Source organism: Typopeltis vanoorti, chromosome 15, assembly GCF_054136105.1.
Source record: "Typopeltis vanoorti isolate ZY-2024b chromosome 15, IOZ_Tvanoo_1.0, whole genome shotgun sequence".
Classification (NCBI taxonomy): domain Eukaryota; kingdom Metazoa; phylum Arthropoda; class Arachnida; order Uropygi; family Thelyphonidae; genus Typopeltis; species Typopeltis vanoorti.
In genome coordinates, this window is record NC_143563.1 from 9,576,230 (window position 1) to 9,591,614 (window position 15,385).

At 36.3% G+C, this 15,385-nt stretch overlaps 1 protein-coding gene across 2 annotated transcripts in view; it reads left to right on the forward strand.

The window, feature by feature from the left end:
• LOC150098356 (trypsin-1-like) overlaps nt 1-10,389 on the forward strand; it is a 36,998-nt gene extending 26,609 nt beyond the window's left edge. For both annotated transcript variants that reach the window (XM_090405019.1, XM_090405018.1), the window contains exons 3-9: nt 547-801; nt 2,581-2,658; nt 6,631-6,707; nt 8,687-8,799; nt 8,907-9,163; nt 9,696-9,859; nt 10,092-10,389. In XM_090405019.1, the coding sequence (XP_090261145.1) occupies nt 547-801; nt 2,581-2,658; nt 6,631-6,707; nt 8,687-8,799; nt 8,907-9,163; nt 9,696-9,859; nt 10,092-10,247 (1,100 nt within the window). In that variant the 3' untranslated portion in view covers nt 10,248-10,389. The remainder of the gene's footprint in view (nt 1-546; nt 802-2,580; nt 2,659-6,630; nt 6,708-8,686; nt 8,800-8,906; nt 9,164-9,695; nt 9,860-10,091) is intronic.
• Nucleotides 10,390-15,385: the final 4,996 nt, after the last annotated feature.

The following is a 15,385-nucleotide window of genomic DNA, read 5'->3' on the forward strand; positions in this document are numbered from 1 at the left end:
GTGAAAGCAAGCAGTGCGAATGAATTCAAGAATAAGTATGATAGTTGGTGTGTGTGGTATGTGGCCTCCCTCGATGAGGCTCTGACTACCTGGAGGTCTCTCTTAATAATAATAATAATAATAATATATTTAATACCACATTCTTACACAATGCGATTCATATAGATGATGAATAAGAGTAAAGATAATATGCATCCTTCTCATAACCCTGATTTTACATCAAATAATCATCCCGTACCTCCTTCAATTTTAACTGCTTACTGAAATCTTAAATAGAGACGATGTATTACCTTGTATAAAGTTCGATTTACCCCATAAAACTTTGGTGTTTTAAAATGTTTTTCTCTGGCCACCGAGTCATGCAGGTCTGTGGTATCGTGTATAATTTTATTTATTTATTTATTATCCTTGTTTATTGTGCACGATGAAGCACATTACCTGTCTTCTAGCAATAATGCATTTCTTTACAACCACATTAGTTGTTTTTCTTAGGTATTGCAACAGCACAAATTCTAATTGTTTTATCTTTTTTTTTTTTTTTTTAAGAAAATTTGGGAAGTTCGAGAATCGCTTTGAAGCACCGTTCAAAGAGGGCCGAAGCGTGCAGGACATGGGCAGGAGAACGAGGTCTTTGTGTGAGGAACGACGAATGCCCAAATGCCAGCGATAATGACAGAAGAAGGCCTTGTAACTGGGAAGGAAGAGTCGCCTTCTTGTGCTGTAGACCAACCAGATCACAGCCGAGCACTAATTCACAGCCGAGCACAAATTCACAGCCGAACACTGGTTCTCGATCACGAAGTAAGTAAAAATCGCAATCGGTTATCTAAACGGCTACGCAAGTATAAATAAAAGTAATATTAAAATTTCTTCATGTTATTCAGGAGGCAAGTATCTTGTATTTTACTTCACATATTTTTAGGATTTATTTTCCGAAACTCGCGTTTTTGAATCAGAAAAGTCTCTGTGAGCGTGTTTTATATTCGAATAATGATAACTACGATTAAGTGGTTAATGAGATTTCAGTAGTTGTCTGCCTTTTACTGTTTCCACGACACCTTGAAAAATCAACGGTAGTCATGAGCTCAACTATCGATTAAGACTAAGCCCTGATTTTAATTGATTTACAAAGTTAGCACGTAAAGAGTTCGTTTGAACCTTTGAAGAACAAAAGGGTACTCAGGTATCGAGTAATTTATTTATTTTGAAATAATGAATGAATGAAATGTATAATGCTTGATCTGCGAAGTGTTTCTATTTGATATAAAAAGACTATATCATCACTGCAAAAAAAAAGTAAAAGAAAAAATAAAATGAAAGCGAAAAAAGATACATAAAACAGATACACTATAGGATGAAAGGCTCATTTTATATCGCGTTATCAATCGCAACAAGATATTCGTGAAAATATCTACATCCAAATAAAATAATCATGCAAAGCAAATCAATAATGAATAATAATCTTTTTACCGTTAGTAATAGTTATAATAATTCGGTTTTTTCAGTTTTGTTAACAATTTATTATTATTTTTTAAAATATGAAAAATATGAACGTCTCTATGAACAGAAAAGAAAAAAAAAAGTCTATATAGAAATATAATTGTTTGTCGTTCTAGTTTTATATGAAATTATTTTAAGAAAGCTTTTGTCAGAAGGAAATGGATTTAGGATTCAGCAGTTATTGAATAATTATGAGCTATACTGCTATATATTGTCTATTAAGCTGTTGTCATTTATCTCAAAATGACACCGCAGCTAACTAGAGAAATAAATTATTATTACAAATGTCATTTGAACAGTGAATACCATACGATGTTCACCGGAGTAAGAGGGAAACATGCGATGAAAGGCGAAGATGAAAGTCCAGGAGCAGGTGATCGGTGTGCAACGAAAAATGATTCCAACTCGCTGTTTTAGTGGATCATCCTTTCATCGGAAACAAAAGAAATCAAGCAAAAATATTCAATCACAGTCGATGGCCAGTGTGATAAAGGTCATGCTATTGTTTTCCTATGAATATTAAGGCATTCTCCTGATTGAATTTCTTGTTATTAAGACACCATCAACTTACCATAGTACCAGACACTTACGAATAGCTTATAAGATGACTTCACCAAACCGCATCTGAGGACATGCGAATTGGTGTAGTCATCAGTAACAGTTATCGTTTTCATACCTGAAAAGAAAGCAAATCAAGAGGAGAATTGTAATAATCTGTCTTTCTATGAATGAGTTATTGTAGTATTAATTTCACACAATGGATCTGTCTCCATGTGGTGCCACCTGGATAGATAAATATGCAAATTATTGCTGTAATTCAAACTCTTCCATTATTTCAATGTCCCTTACGCATCTTATGAAAAGAGAGAGAGAGAGAGAGAGAGGAAGAGAAGAGAGAGAATGTACTCACCACATGTTTCATGTAAGTAGTAGGGATATCATGCGGCTATTATTATAACGAGTGGCAACTAGGAATTCGCGGATTATTTTTTTAGAATTCATGAAATTATGACATTAAGGATTACACATATGTTTTAGCATAACTATTCTCATAAATGAATTGCATTTTTGTCTTTTCAGCATGCGGACTTCGACAGCAGCAACTGGCTGAGATCTACGGAGAACGTCCACAAGCATCAACGCCAGCTCGTTCATCTAGTGAGTATAAATTCGTTTTAGTTGGTTGCTTTAGTATATTCATACATCTAAATAAGGCATCGATAGACAACCATAAATGTGAATAGTTTAGTAGTGTCATATGGAGATGGAAGGGTTTTTTCTTCCCTGCTAATTTTTTCAACAAGCAAAACATGAATCTTAAAGAAGAATTTACGCAGTTGACAAGATCACAAAATTTAAAGATTTTCCGATGACCTTCGTGTTCCTCTTTCTTTAGGGTTTAAATTTCGTTCTGTTTAGAAAATATTTCCTAATTTCTGTTTTTGTTGTCTGAGTCCCACCACATTGTATTTAAATGTCACTAAAATTCATGTTTAATATTAAATTCTTTACTTCTTGTTCCGACATTATTCTGTATAGTAAGGGCAGAGTGAAATTGTTTTGTGAAACTTTTGTTTCAGTTTACTATATTTATGTACGTGTTTCTTTAATCTCACTTCGAAGGAGGGAGTACACCTTACATGTAGTTCTACACCGGGGCAAGTCGTAGCATAGGTGGAGTGAACTACAGTGCCTGGAACTTTCCCCACCGCGGCGTTTCCCTTCAAATGGAAACTCCCTTTTGTGGTATATTATTTCGCTTCCGCATTGAGCTAACGCATTTATCTTCTTCTTCAGCCATTTTCTGTCCACTGCTGGAAGAAAGCCTCCCCCCAAATTCTCCCATTTTTTTTTTTATCCTGAGATTTTCTATTCTGAGTTTCTGCTATCTCTTTCATCTGATCCTCCCATTGTCTCTTTGGTTTCCTGGTAGTCCTTTTAATCTCTGGGATGCCATTCAGATAAGAACTTTGACCATTTTTGAGCATTACTTCTTGATATGACCTTCCCATTGCAATTTGGATCTTTTATGGATGTTATAATATCTATCACTCTGGTCTGAGTTCTAACCCAAGTATTGCAATTTCTGTCTTCAATATTATTACCAAGTCATGATCTTTCCATTTTTCTCTGGGTAATCCTCAACTTGCTGGTCATTTTTAGTCACTTTTCACTTCCATACGTAATGACTGGAAGTACACAACTGTCGAATATTTTCCTTTTTGAGTGCTTCACGATGTTTTCGAAACGCTGTCCAACCAAGTTGAATTCTACCTATAACTTCTTTGCAGTCGTTTCCTACTATGATAATTTGTGCGCTGAGTAAACATAGTAGGGTACGTCAATAGTATATCAATTTCCTGGTGTTCAATTTGTATTGGCTTTTTGATAATGTATTGAGTGCTCAATATTTTGTTTTGTCTTTTGATTAAACCTTTCTTCTTGCTTTGTGCATTCAATTCATTAACACATCTACTAAGTTTTAAATATATACAGCATACTAGTTTGAATGTTCTCGATTGAATTTGAATTGTGAAGTCAATATTGTCTTAATGATCTTATACAGGGTCTCTGGAGGAGAGTGTTTTTCATTTTCATTATGTCGAGCTGTTTTCATTAAAGGAATGTCGATGCATAATATATAGCCTCTTGCAGTCAAGTCAACCCCACCTTTCAGCGGTACAGCCTGTTTCCGCAAACGGGGAAACAATAAAAACATATCATACCTAGTTGGAGGAAATGGTAATTTAATCACTAGGTGGTAGATATCCTTCATCACCCGGTGAAAGAGCACTACCTTGCTTATTACAGACCTAAAGTAGCTGCAATCAGGTTTTATCGCTAGAGCAAGGATTCCAGTTTCTGTCCTTCCACTCTTTCCACATGTATTGAGAGTGATGCCCTGAAGCACATACAAATACAGCAGTAAAACGGCTCCACAGGCTGGTCGCTAGTTAGTACACGGAAACGAACCAGGTAGTAATAAACCTGGAGGCTTCCTGATCAATTAGCGGAAAATCCTGCAGCCGTGTATTTTGCCAGTTAGTGACCGGAAGGCGACCAAATACTGTGGCTGTAGAGGGAACTGTCGAGGCCATGTAATTTCAGAAGACTGACTCCCCTCTGTCTGGGTGTCTGTTGCAAGTCTGTCACCTCTCACTAGATGCTCCACTTCCTCTCTGTCTCTTCCTCACCAAATACACTGAACCACAACCGAAATAAATGCGTTTTTACTGTAGATCTAAAAAATGATCCTACATAAAATAGTTCAAAAACTCACAAAAAATAATAAAATAAATAAATGAAAAATATAATCAAAGAACAAACCAGTTAGTTCTCAAGTATTAGAATCCTCAAGATCTACGATAACCAAAGAACCCCTCACCCTTACCTTGAGTAATGCAGAGATATCCAAACACGATCAGATTTCTCTTCTTGCACTGACCTGCACCTCCGATCTTTCTTGGCAAAGCCATATTTCAAATATATAGCTTCTACAGTGGTCAAAAAAACTTGTAGTACTTTTCACACAAGAAACTACTTTACACCTTCACAGCTGCTAACACTATACAAAGCCCAAATCCGCACAGCCATGGAATATTGCTCCAATATTTAGGATGGCGCTCAAAATCCTCTGTAAGATTCTATCAAGAAGAGGGCAATCCAGGTAATTAATGTTCCCTCCTGTCTCATAAACTTTCAGTGTCTGCCTTGCGCCTCTTCTACAGATTCATGGACAGTGCTCTTCTGAATTGGCCACCATTATTCCTCTATTCTCCTCCTCCAAAATCATTACAACAAGAGCCACTGCTAATCTTTTACATCCATCTTAAAACTCACTTTCTCCTGTTTCATTCTATCTATTTGTGTCCGTTGGAAGAATCTTCCTCACTCTTACCTCCCCAAAAATTACAACACTCATCTGGGTAAGCAAAATGTGAACAGGCTGCCCCTTTCTTCTATTCCTCTAGCCTACACACAACATCAATATGCTATAGGTCTTGTGGCCTTCCGTGTGTGGACCAGACATTAAAAAAATCCAAATGTCTCCAATTTACACTAACTGTATAGTAGACTCTGATAGTGTCTACTGTATTTAGTGATACAATAAAGCCACTTGATTTTCTTTCCTTTTCAGAAGGTGACATACTGTATATGTTTTTCTTCTTTTCCCCTGGGAAATGAGCAGGCTCAACAGGGCGTGCAATTTTAGGCAACTGAGGCAAAGGTGGAATCATGCTCCAAACACTTCGTGTCCTTCCAAAATTCCGTTTAGTATCCTAATTTTAAGTTGAGAATAACGGATATCCTCTTCAGAATTTCATATCAGATATTCCAATTTGATATGTAATACTTCCCCATCGGGGCGCATAATATTAGAATACTTTTTATAAGGTGGCACAGTGTTTGGAGCGTGCTCCACATTTAACACGAGTTGCTTTGGTATTGTAGTTCCTCGCTATGCTAGGGTTTTCGATTAAAGTGGTGTGTGTGTGTGTGTGTTTAAGGGCGTGCACAGGGACACAATGTCAAATGTTCCTTTTATTGTGGATCACGGACACTGGCCTAAACTATTCTAGGAATAATAAAAATAGCAGAGATGTCCCAATAGGTTCATGCCCTGTGAAGCTACAGGAATGGTTAGAGAATAGTTTAGAACACGATGGCGACTACCAAGTCTGCAGGATTTTAATAACATCTGTAGGTTAGGTGGATCGACAAATCCGACGTTTGAATCCTCCTCCTCCCTGAACACTCACAGATCTAAAGGGAAACGTTTTTGATGTGGTGGTACAGCACATCTTCTGCAACCTTTACTTTAAAGGTCTTAAGAATCCATGCAGTGTAGTACTGGCAGTCCTGACAGCAAGAGGGCTCATAGGTGACTACGAACTATTGGGTTGGTTTTCTTAATATTTTGAGTAGATACTTCTAGGTGAGGAAGAACTCTGTTTCATTGCCATGTTAAATCTCGAAAAAAAAGTGTTAATATCCTCATGGACATTTTGAACCTAGTAAATTGTTTGTTTCTCATCCGTTTGCCTTCCACATCCTATTATAAAGGATAGTGAATTTATTGTTTTCTTCTAGGTTGAATTTTATTATAAATACATTTTTTATTTTTTGCAGATACTGGTACACAGTCCTCTGGTGTACCATTCGTTGTTGGCGGGACTGATGCGGATCCTAACAGCTGGCCATGGATGGTAAGTATTGAGCTTTTATCCCTATAAAACTCTCGTAATCATATTCGGCACTTGGAGAATTCCTAACTGGTTTCGTGGCCTATTGCTTATTGATGGCATCATTCAATTGATGCCATTATAAGCTTCGTCTAGGGACAATGAAAATATTAATTAGAATTCTTTATTCGAATAAGTTATTCAAGTCTGAATCAGAACTCTGTTTCCAGTTATTTACTTTTTTTTATTAACACTGTCAGTGCAAAATAGTATCCATTTAAAAAATGTAAACGCTTGCAAATATTAATTAAATCTTTGATGTAATAATTAAAACACACGATTTGACATGATAAATAAGTGCTGCCATCTAGCGATCCTAAACTCTGACACGTGTATTATGTGAAATAGTGCGAGTTCTAATGTTAATTTTTGCGGACTGCTGGGATTAAAAAGTAAAGTTTCTCAGAGGGAAAAACTCGACCTGCTTTTAGTCTATTAAATGGCAAACGAAATCTCGTTGCACAAAACTTCCCTCCGTGATACGACATCATAATTAGAATACAGCAGCGCCATTTACGTTTCTTATCATTGATCAGAATTAATCAATAAAAAATTGAATTATTTGATTGTGGTTTTATCTATAAACGATAAAATGATGTTTATTTATCATGATGATGTTAATATGGAACTTATAAGTGAGGAGAGTTAGTGATTAAATACACGCACTTAACAGATAACGTACTTAACACTCGCCTTAGAGTGTTAATTGTTTCGCCATTAATTCCAATTCACTTACTGTATCCAAATCAATCAGTTACAGGAAAATCTCGCTTAACGCGATTAATTAATCCATCATTTAATGCGCGCTAAGCGAAATCGCGTTAAGCGAATGCAATAAACAATACGAATAATTATAATTCATCCATCAGTTATCTTAAATTTGCGAAAAAAATACAGTATGAGCTACATTAGAATATAAAGTCATCGAAGTTAATAAAAATCAATTGCTTAAATTTTTATTTAATGTCTAAACATTTGATTGAGCTACTTTTTTTACAAAAAATTAAGTAAAGATGTTTGAATCGTGCTCGACTTTTTCACCTTGTCATGCAATTTGCGAGACCTGGCGATCGCTTTATGAAGATTTCAGCGGACTTTGAAGCTTCGTTCCATATCAGGATCAGCATCAAACAAAATTGTTTGATTGTTGGTATACGCTTACAAAACAGACCATTTTCGTTGACGTTGAATATTTAGCGATCGTCATAATCACCCTCCTGAATTATCCACTGCAATTCTTCAATAAACTTGGTCGCAGAATCTTCATCACCATTAGCAGATTCCTCAGTTATTCTTATGTTATGCAGTCCAGTTCAATTTTCAAAACGGTCAAACAATCCTAAACTGGCAGTAAAGCTTTGACATTCTCCTTGAAATTTGGTCTCTTTCAATGAGGTCAAAATATTAAGAGTTTTGCCTGAATATTCCGTGTACTAAGAGGTATTGTTTTTTGGTTATAATCCTCGATCCAGAGTGATAGAAGAAGCTCCATCTCGATCCTTAAATGACTTCTATTTCGGATAATCTGCTTTCTTAAAGAAGCAGCAGCAACTTTTCCTTGTTCTTTGTATTCTGGCGCTAGGAATACCATCACTCTGTTCCTACAACCACTTTCATATCGTTTAATGACTTCCAGCTTTTCCGCTTGCTGCAGATTGGCGAAAAAACATTTCGTGTAACATAAATTTGCAGAATGTAAAAAAAAAAATAATAAATCGCGTTAACTGATTAATCACACGCATAAAGAGGGAAATAGTATCATCAATGGCGATAACTGATTATCGCACATATCGAATTCGCGAAAAGCGAGGTTTCCCTATAAACGCAAAGCAATATACTTATTTTAATAGAGTTATGTGATCTTCGTGCTGAGATATGCTGATATGCGTAAGTTAAATCTTATAAGGCCATTTTTGTTTCTTTTTTTCTCTATGTGTTAACAGACTGCGATATTTACGAAGGGATCAAGAAGGAACAGATTTCTATGCGGAGGCTCTTTGATTAACAGGAGATTTGTACTAACTGCTGCCCATTGTTTTGCCAATCGACTTCCTCCGTAAGTACAACCCTGAATCGAGTGGTTTTCCAAAACGGATTTTTTTTTAATTATTTGATCTATTTTGCGCTTTACGTTATTAATTTCGAAACGTTTTCTTGTTACAGTGATGCTTCGCGTTTTGTTGTTTATTTGGGATCGAATGAAGCCAATGACGGAACTCCGTACGATGTGCTTAGTGTGGTCATCCATGAAAATTACAGGAGCACCCAAGTGTACGACGACATCGCACTGATGGAGCTATCTAGTGAAGCCTCCCTCGGTAACAAAGTGTTTCCCGTCTGTCTCCCACCAGCATCCATGACTGGTTCCGCATATGTGGGCAGGAAAGTCAATGTCACAGGATGGGGTGACACTACCTATGGTAAGTTTCCCAGTAAAACCCAGTACCGTCGACAAGGTGTAGCATAGAGGCAGCCTTCCTTACGGCGCGGCTTAATAAGGGCACTCGTTCAGCCATATTGCGGTAGGCGCCGTGTGGAAAGACGTTTTTCCAAGCTTAAACGTATAAAAAATTATTTGCGAACAGCAATGACCCAAGAAAGATTGATTGGTCTAGCAACTATATCGATAAAGGCAGACATAGCTTATAATTTAAATTTAGAAGAGCTTATAAACAGTTTTATTGTGCGCTATCTCTGTAGAGCAAACATTTAATTAATAATATTATGTAATCGTTTTGCATTAATGTTTCTCTTGTAATAAAAACAAAATAGCAATTGGAGATTTTCTTATATTTTTGTCTTATAATCCATCAGAGACGATATTTAATTGTTTGCCTCAGGGCGCGATCTAATCTGGAGACGGCCCTGGTAAAACCATAGCTGTTTACTCTTTGTGAGATCGACCTTTCTTGTTATCATCTCATTTGGTTTTTGTTTTGCTTTCTCTGACAGGTGGCAGAAGCAGTAGGATACTGCAACAAGCAGAAATCACCACCGTGTCAGATTCCGATTGTCGTCAGAGTTATTCGAGAATCCCAAGCTCCCAGTATCCGAACGGAATCACCAGTGACGCCTTGTGTGCCGGAGAAATTGCTGGGGGAATAGATGCATGTCAGGTAAGAGACCTGAAAGATACTTGAATTATAACATGAATTATGATGTTAGGGAGACAGCGAACAACCTGCAAGTGGAATTAACTGTTAGCAAACATTGTATAACGATATTCTAATTGTATGGTACTTTACATTTTAGCATATCTTTTAACACTTTTCGATATTAAAATTAATGAAACAATACATCTTTTAAAAATTAAGACAACTGTGATAATTAATTTCATATTCATTACAGGGTGATTCTGGAGGCCCTCTGGTGATGAGAGATAACAATAACTGGTATTTGGTAGGTATCGTTTCATTTGGCTACCAATGTGCTCAGCCAGGTTATCCAGGAGTGTACACTCGAGTGACATCGTATCTAGATTGGATTGACAGCTATATGGACTAATGTGAAACCTTTACTACTAATCATGTAGTCGCATTCGTTACTGTTGTATTGGTGTAGTTTCATGTTATGTGCGCTCGATATTGTTTCCATCAAATATCACTTGCTGTGCCGATGAACCTAATAAATCTCATCATGAAATTTTTCGATTTGATATCATTATTTCCTGATTTTTAATCTTTCAAAGAAGGAGCGGAGATGTAAAATTTGTTATTAATCTAAAAAAGATTCACCAATAACATTTTAATGTCTGATATTTGAGATTTTTAAAAAAATGTTTGCTGCGATACTGAGTTTCTTTCATGTAGTTGTTTGGTATATCGGAATTCATAGACTCTTGATAAGTTTAAAATAAAAAAATAAACAAAAAAAATGCAAATTGGATATAATATTCTGTCAGCCTTTTGTCTAAAATCTTGAAACTGGATATTCTGTAAATGCATCATAAAGTGAATAGCATGAATTTAAAGATAAATTTGAAATAGTTAGTTAGGATATACTTCTGCCATTAGGAAAGATTACGTGAAATTTTTTTTAAAAAAAGTATTCTAATAACATATTATTACATGATAAGCAACACGAGGATGGCAGCTTCTTTATTCACTTTTATGAACAATGTGAAAAAATAAACTCAATGTTTCTTTCTGTTTCAAAAAAAAAAAAATAATAATAATAACACTGTACGCTAATAATATTATGGCGCCATCTATGAGCCTTTAAAATGAATGACCACTGATATTTATATTAAAAATGCTTCTTTGTTATTTTCTTTTTTTTTTTGCTACTTTTTTTAACATTCTCAAAGGTTTTAAATGTCTTCAAAAATTTAAAGGTCTATAGATGTCGCCAAAATATTACTAGTATTACTAATATTGTCGTTTCAGACATTTAACGATAAATATTTTATGATGGCTAGGATAGTTAATGAAAGCAATTAATAATTACAGGATATTAATAAAGACATGCGTATTAGGCATTGTATATGAGGGGGGGGGGGGCTTAAAAGTTCTGATAAACACCTTGAACAAAAATAGACCAATTTGATCAACAAGGGAAAGACTTTTTTCTCAGAGGATTACAAGTGATGCGACAGCGTTGTAACAAGTGTATAACACTTCCTGGGGAATATGCAATGATGTGTGTAACTTATATGGTTCTACCACAGTTTCTTCATGGAGATTATCGCAGTTTCTCGAGAAAAGGCAAAAGATTATCGAGAAAAAACAAAACTTTGAAACATTTAAAATCTGAATACAAGAACGAGGCATGCGACTTGTGTATAATATCACGTGTCTGGGTCGCTGCTGTACAGCAGAAGGAAACAGTATGAGAGTTCAGAGACGTGGGTTTAGATGTACAATTATTTATTTTTAAATTATAAACAATTATCAGCAATCACTTACCAAAACTTAGAGATAGCCATGCTGTCTATTGAATTAAGATTAAGATGTGAATGACTTCACACGATTCTAAATATAGACGACCCAATTTGAACCGTACTATTTTTGCGAAAGATGGTAATGTGAAGATGCGTGGATATATATTGCGTGTAAAGGCAGACTAGTAGTATGGGAGCCACTTTGAACAAGATCAAGATAAGATAAGGAATCGTGACGTGATTGGTTGTTCATATGATGAAGTCATTGTGTGCGTGACGTCATGGGTTTAGAATGTTTGGAAATTTTCTGGGGAACATGTGTGTGTGTGACCTCACGTTGTTTGTTTTGTTCGCGTATGGATTTGTGGGTGAAGTTTAGAGATAAGGATTCGTGTTCGTGATTGGTGGATCACTATGAACAAAATAGGAGCAGGGTGTATGGGGGTAGCGACGTCCATGTCCTGTTATCAGATGAAGATAAGTGACGTCAATTGTTAGTTGTAAATAAGTGACGTTATTGTTTTGAATTGAAAAGGATGATATATTAGTGGATAAGGATTCATGCCATTATTGGTGGGACACTTTTAACCAAACAAGGGTAGGGTGAATGGGGCAGCGAGGTCAGTGTCGTGGATGTGTGTGTGTTATGAGATGCAGATAAGTAAATGGTTGGCATATGGCCTTATGGGTGATGATAGAGATAAGATAGAATATGGAATGTTTGAAATTTCGCTGGGTGTCCCCACCTGTCAGGGACATCACGTGGTGTATTTGGTTCGCGTAGGATTTGTGGGTGATATCTAGAGATAAGGAACAGTGACGTTATGTGTTTGGAAATTTCTGGGGAACATATATCTCAATGACATCACATGGTGTTTTTTGGAATTGTGTTTTTTGCCTATGGAATTGTGGGTGATATTGAGAGATAACATATCTTCGAATTTCCCAGAGTGATACACATCCGTCATTGTCTTCAAGTTTTGTCTTTGATCGTCTATAGGCGGTGGCATGACTTTTCCAATAAGTGTGATATGTCTTTCCTGTTAAAGACTATGGGATTTCTTAGAGTAGAGTCGAGATGGCGGCAGCATTTAGACCTTTTCTGAATAATTAATTATATGCTAGTGTCCTCTCAACCACACTTTTTTTTCGCATATTCATAAATCATTCGAATATTTTGATTTGTCTATAATTTAAGATCTTAAAGATCAATCAATCAATAAATAAATTGTGTGTGATTTCAAAAAAGTGATCTTATTTAAACGATATAACACATCAACGACTATTTGTTCATTAAGTTTACACATTTTATTTCACAGATATTATTTACAGTGCTATCTTTCTGAATGTTACAGAAATAGGAATTTTCGTACATCACCATTGCCTGTGATGTTTTTCTTGTAACATTTCTCTGATGAGAGATGTGCAATTGCTGATATTGACACTGCTTCCCATAGTAGTATATAAATTTCGCAGTCATTAACAAAATTAGCTGTAGTATAAAAACAAACAGTTGACGTTTTCGCGATGGTTCTTGATTTTCATCTGCAAAGAAAAAAATCTTATGTTATTGATGGAAATGTTAACAGATAACTATAATCCTAATATAGTAGTTAGTTTTGGAAGTATCAAAGCATTACAGAAACATACAAAGTTGACACATGAAACCGTAAAACGTTGGTTAGCAATAGCATACATATGTGAGACATAAACCCATTAGAAGAAAGTTTAAATGCAATCAAATCAAAGTCCCGACACTTTTACACACTTTTCAATGTGATCCGCAGACATGTCATCCCATGCAAAAGAGAATGGGGGCGTGTTTCTTTCTTCTGTGCATTGATTGTTTTTCCCGATTTGCATGGATTCAAACACTAAAGAAGAAATCAGCAGACGCTGTTGTTAATGTTTTCGAATCTATTTTTAAGAAGAAGGGATATGTCACATAAATATAGATCATGGAAAAGAGTTTTGCAACAAGGAAGTTCGTGCATTGTTTAAGAACCATAATATTCCTTTCTACACGACCAGAAGCGAAATGAAATATATCAGAACATTGAAAACAAAGATCTACAAATGGATGACATATACTAAATGTCAAAAGATATATGAAAGTTTTGTGGACACTTGTACATACTTATAACCTCACACCACACTGCACTATTGGTATGGCCTTCATTCATGCGAATAGTCGTCAGACGTGGCACGACGCCCTGCACAGCATCGAAGATGATTTCAGCTGTAATTACTGTTACATGATGGTGAATAGCTTCTTTCAACATGGCCAATGATGTCGGCTGACCTCTGTACACCTGTGACTTCAAGTAGCTCCATAACCAAAAGTCAGAAGGTGTAAGGTCTGGAGACCTTGGTGGCCATTCGTGTGGGAAAGAGTGACTGAGGACACGGTCATCGCCAAACGTCGATCGCAGCAGGTGCTGGACAGCACCTGTGATGTGTGGAGACACTCCATCCTGAATGAATGTTACACTGTTGAACGCTTGCCTCCCTTGCAAGGAGAGAATGATGCTGTCTCTTAAAAGTGCTGCATAATGCTTGCCTGTGACAGAAACAGTTCGAAATGTACCACTGTGGACTTCCTCAAAGAAAAAGTTGCCTATAATGAATGACGTAGTGAACCTGCAATGGAAGCATTTACACTTCCATTAAGGAAATGTGAACCTAATAAGTTCACAGGATATTTGACAGCCAGTCCGCATTGTTGAAAACCCCAATTTGCAAATTCATGACGTCACTTGAAATCGGTTGGTTTCAGTTCCTGTATGTGTTGGATTTTGTAAGGACAACTCTTGAGGATGATCCTGAGTGATCGCCACACAGTCCCATGTGAAATGCCAGTTCGTCTTGAAATTTCATGTGCACTGCATTCCACATATGTAGAAGCTGCTGATTGTGTGTCGGTCTCGTGTTCGACCTAGTGCAGAACTGCAATCGTTTTTTTTTGGGTCTCCCGCTTCTTGCACATGCTTTGGAACTGCCAGTGTCCTCAAACCTTTTCATCATAGTTATCAGTGAGGAACAAGACATTGGTCCCTTTCTGCTTCTAATACCCCGCATCGAATGATAGGTGCGCAAAGCCGCACTTGCACGTTTGGAGTTATGATAATACAACTTAACTAAAAGTGCTTTATCTCATAACGATAACATGCCTCACCTTGGCAGAACGTTTAACTTTGGTAATGAACATTAAATGCTGAAGTTTAACTTCAGTATTCACTACATCTGAAATTTATGCACCTCACGGTTTAAATAGCGACAGGCAGCAGCTCCTGGACTGTTACAGCGCCACCTGTCGGTGACAAATGTAACTATTCTGGCAATAACATTTTTCTATATTTAAAAAAATCCCATGTCTTTCTGTGAAAACCACATCGTGCTACTGTCTATACTTTTCGAATTATTGAATTTTTACTTTTTCTGTTACTTTTGGATCACTCAGTATGTTGTCTGTCTGCAAAAATCACCAAATTCATTCCTAACAGTTCAGGTTTTCGAGTATGTGAGTGAAATGTTTTCAGATAACTCAAACAATGTGAATAGGTAGCATTAGATCAATTTCTAAAATAATTAATTACATGGATATCAGTTTTCACCACTTTTTTCCCCTGTTCCTGGCATTGATTTCACAGTAGTGATTTTTTTTACAATAATTAAACAGAATTGCATTAAGGTACAAAGTTATGGATTTATATAACAAATTCTAATCAGAATAACTGAGTAAAAACTTCACTGTGGAAAAACA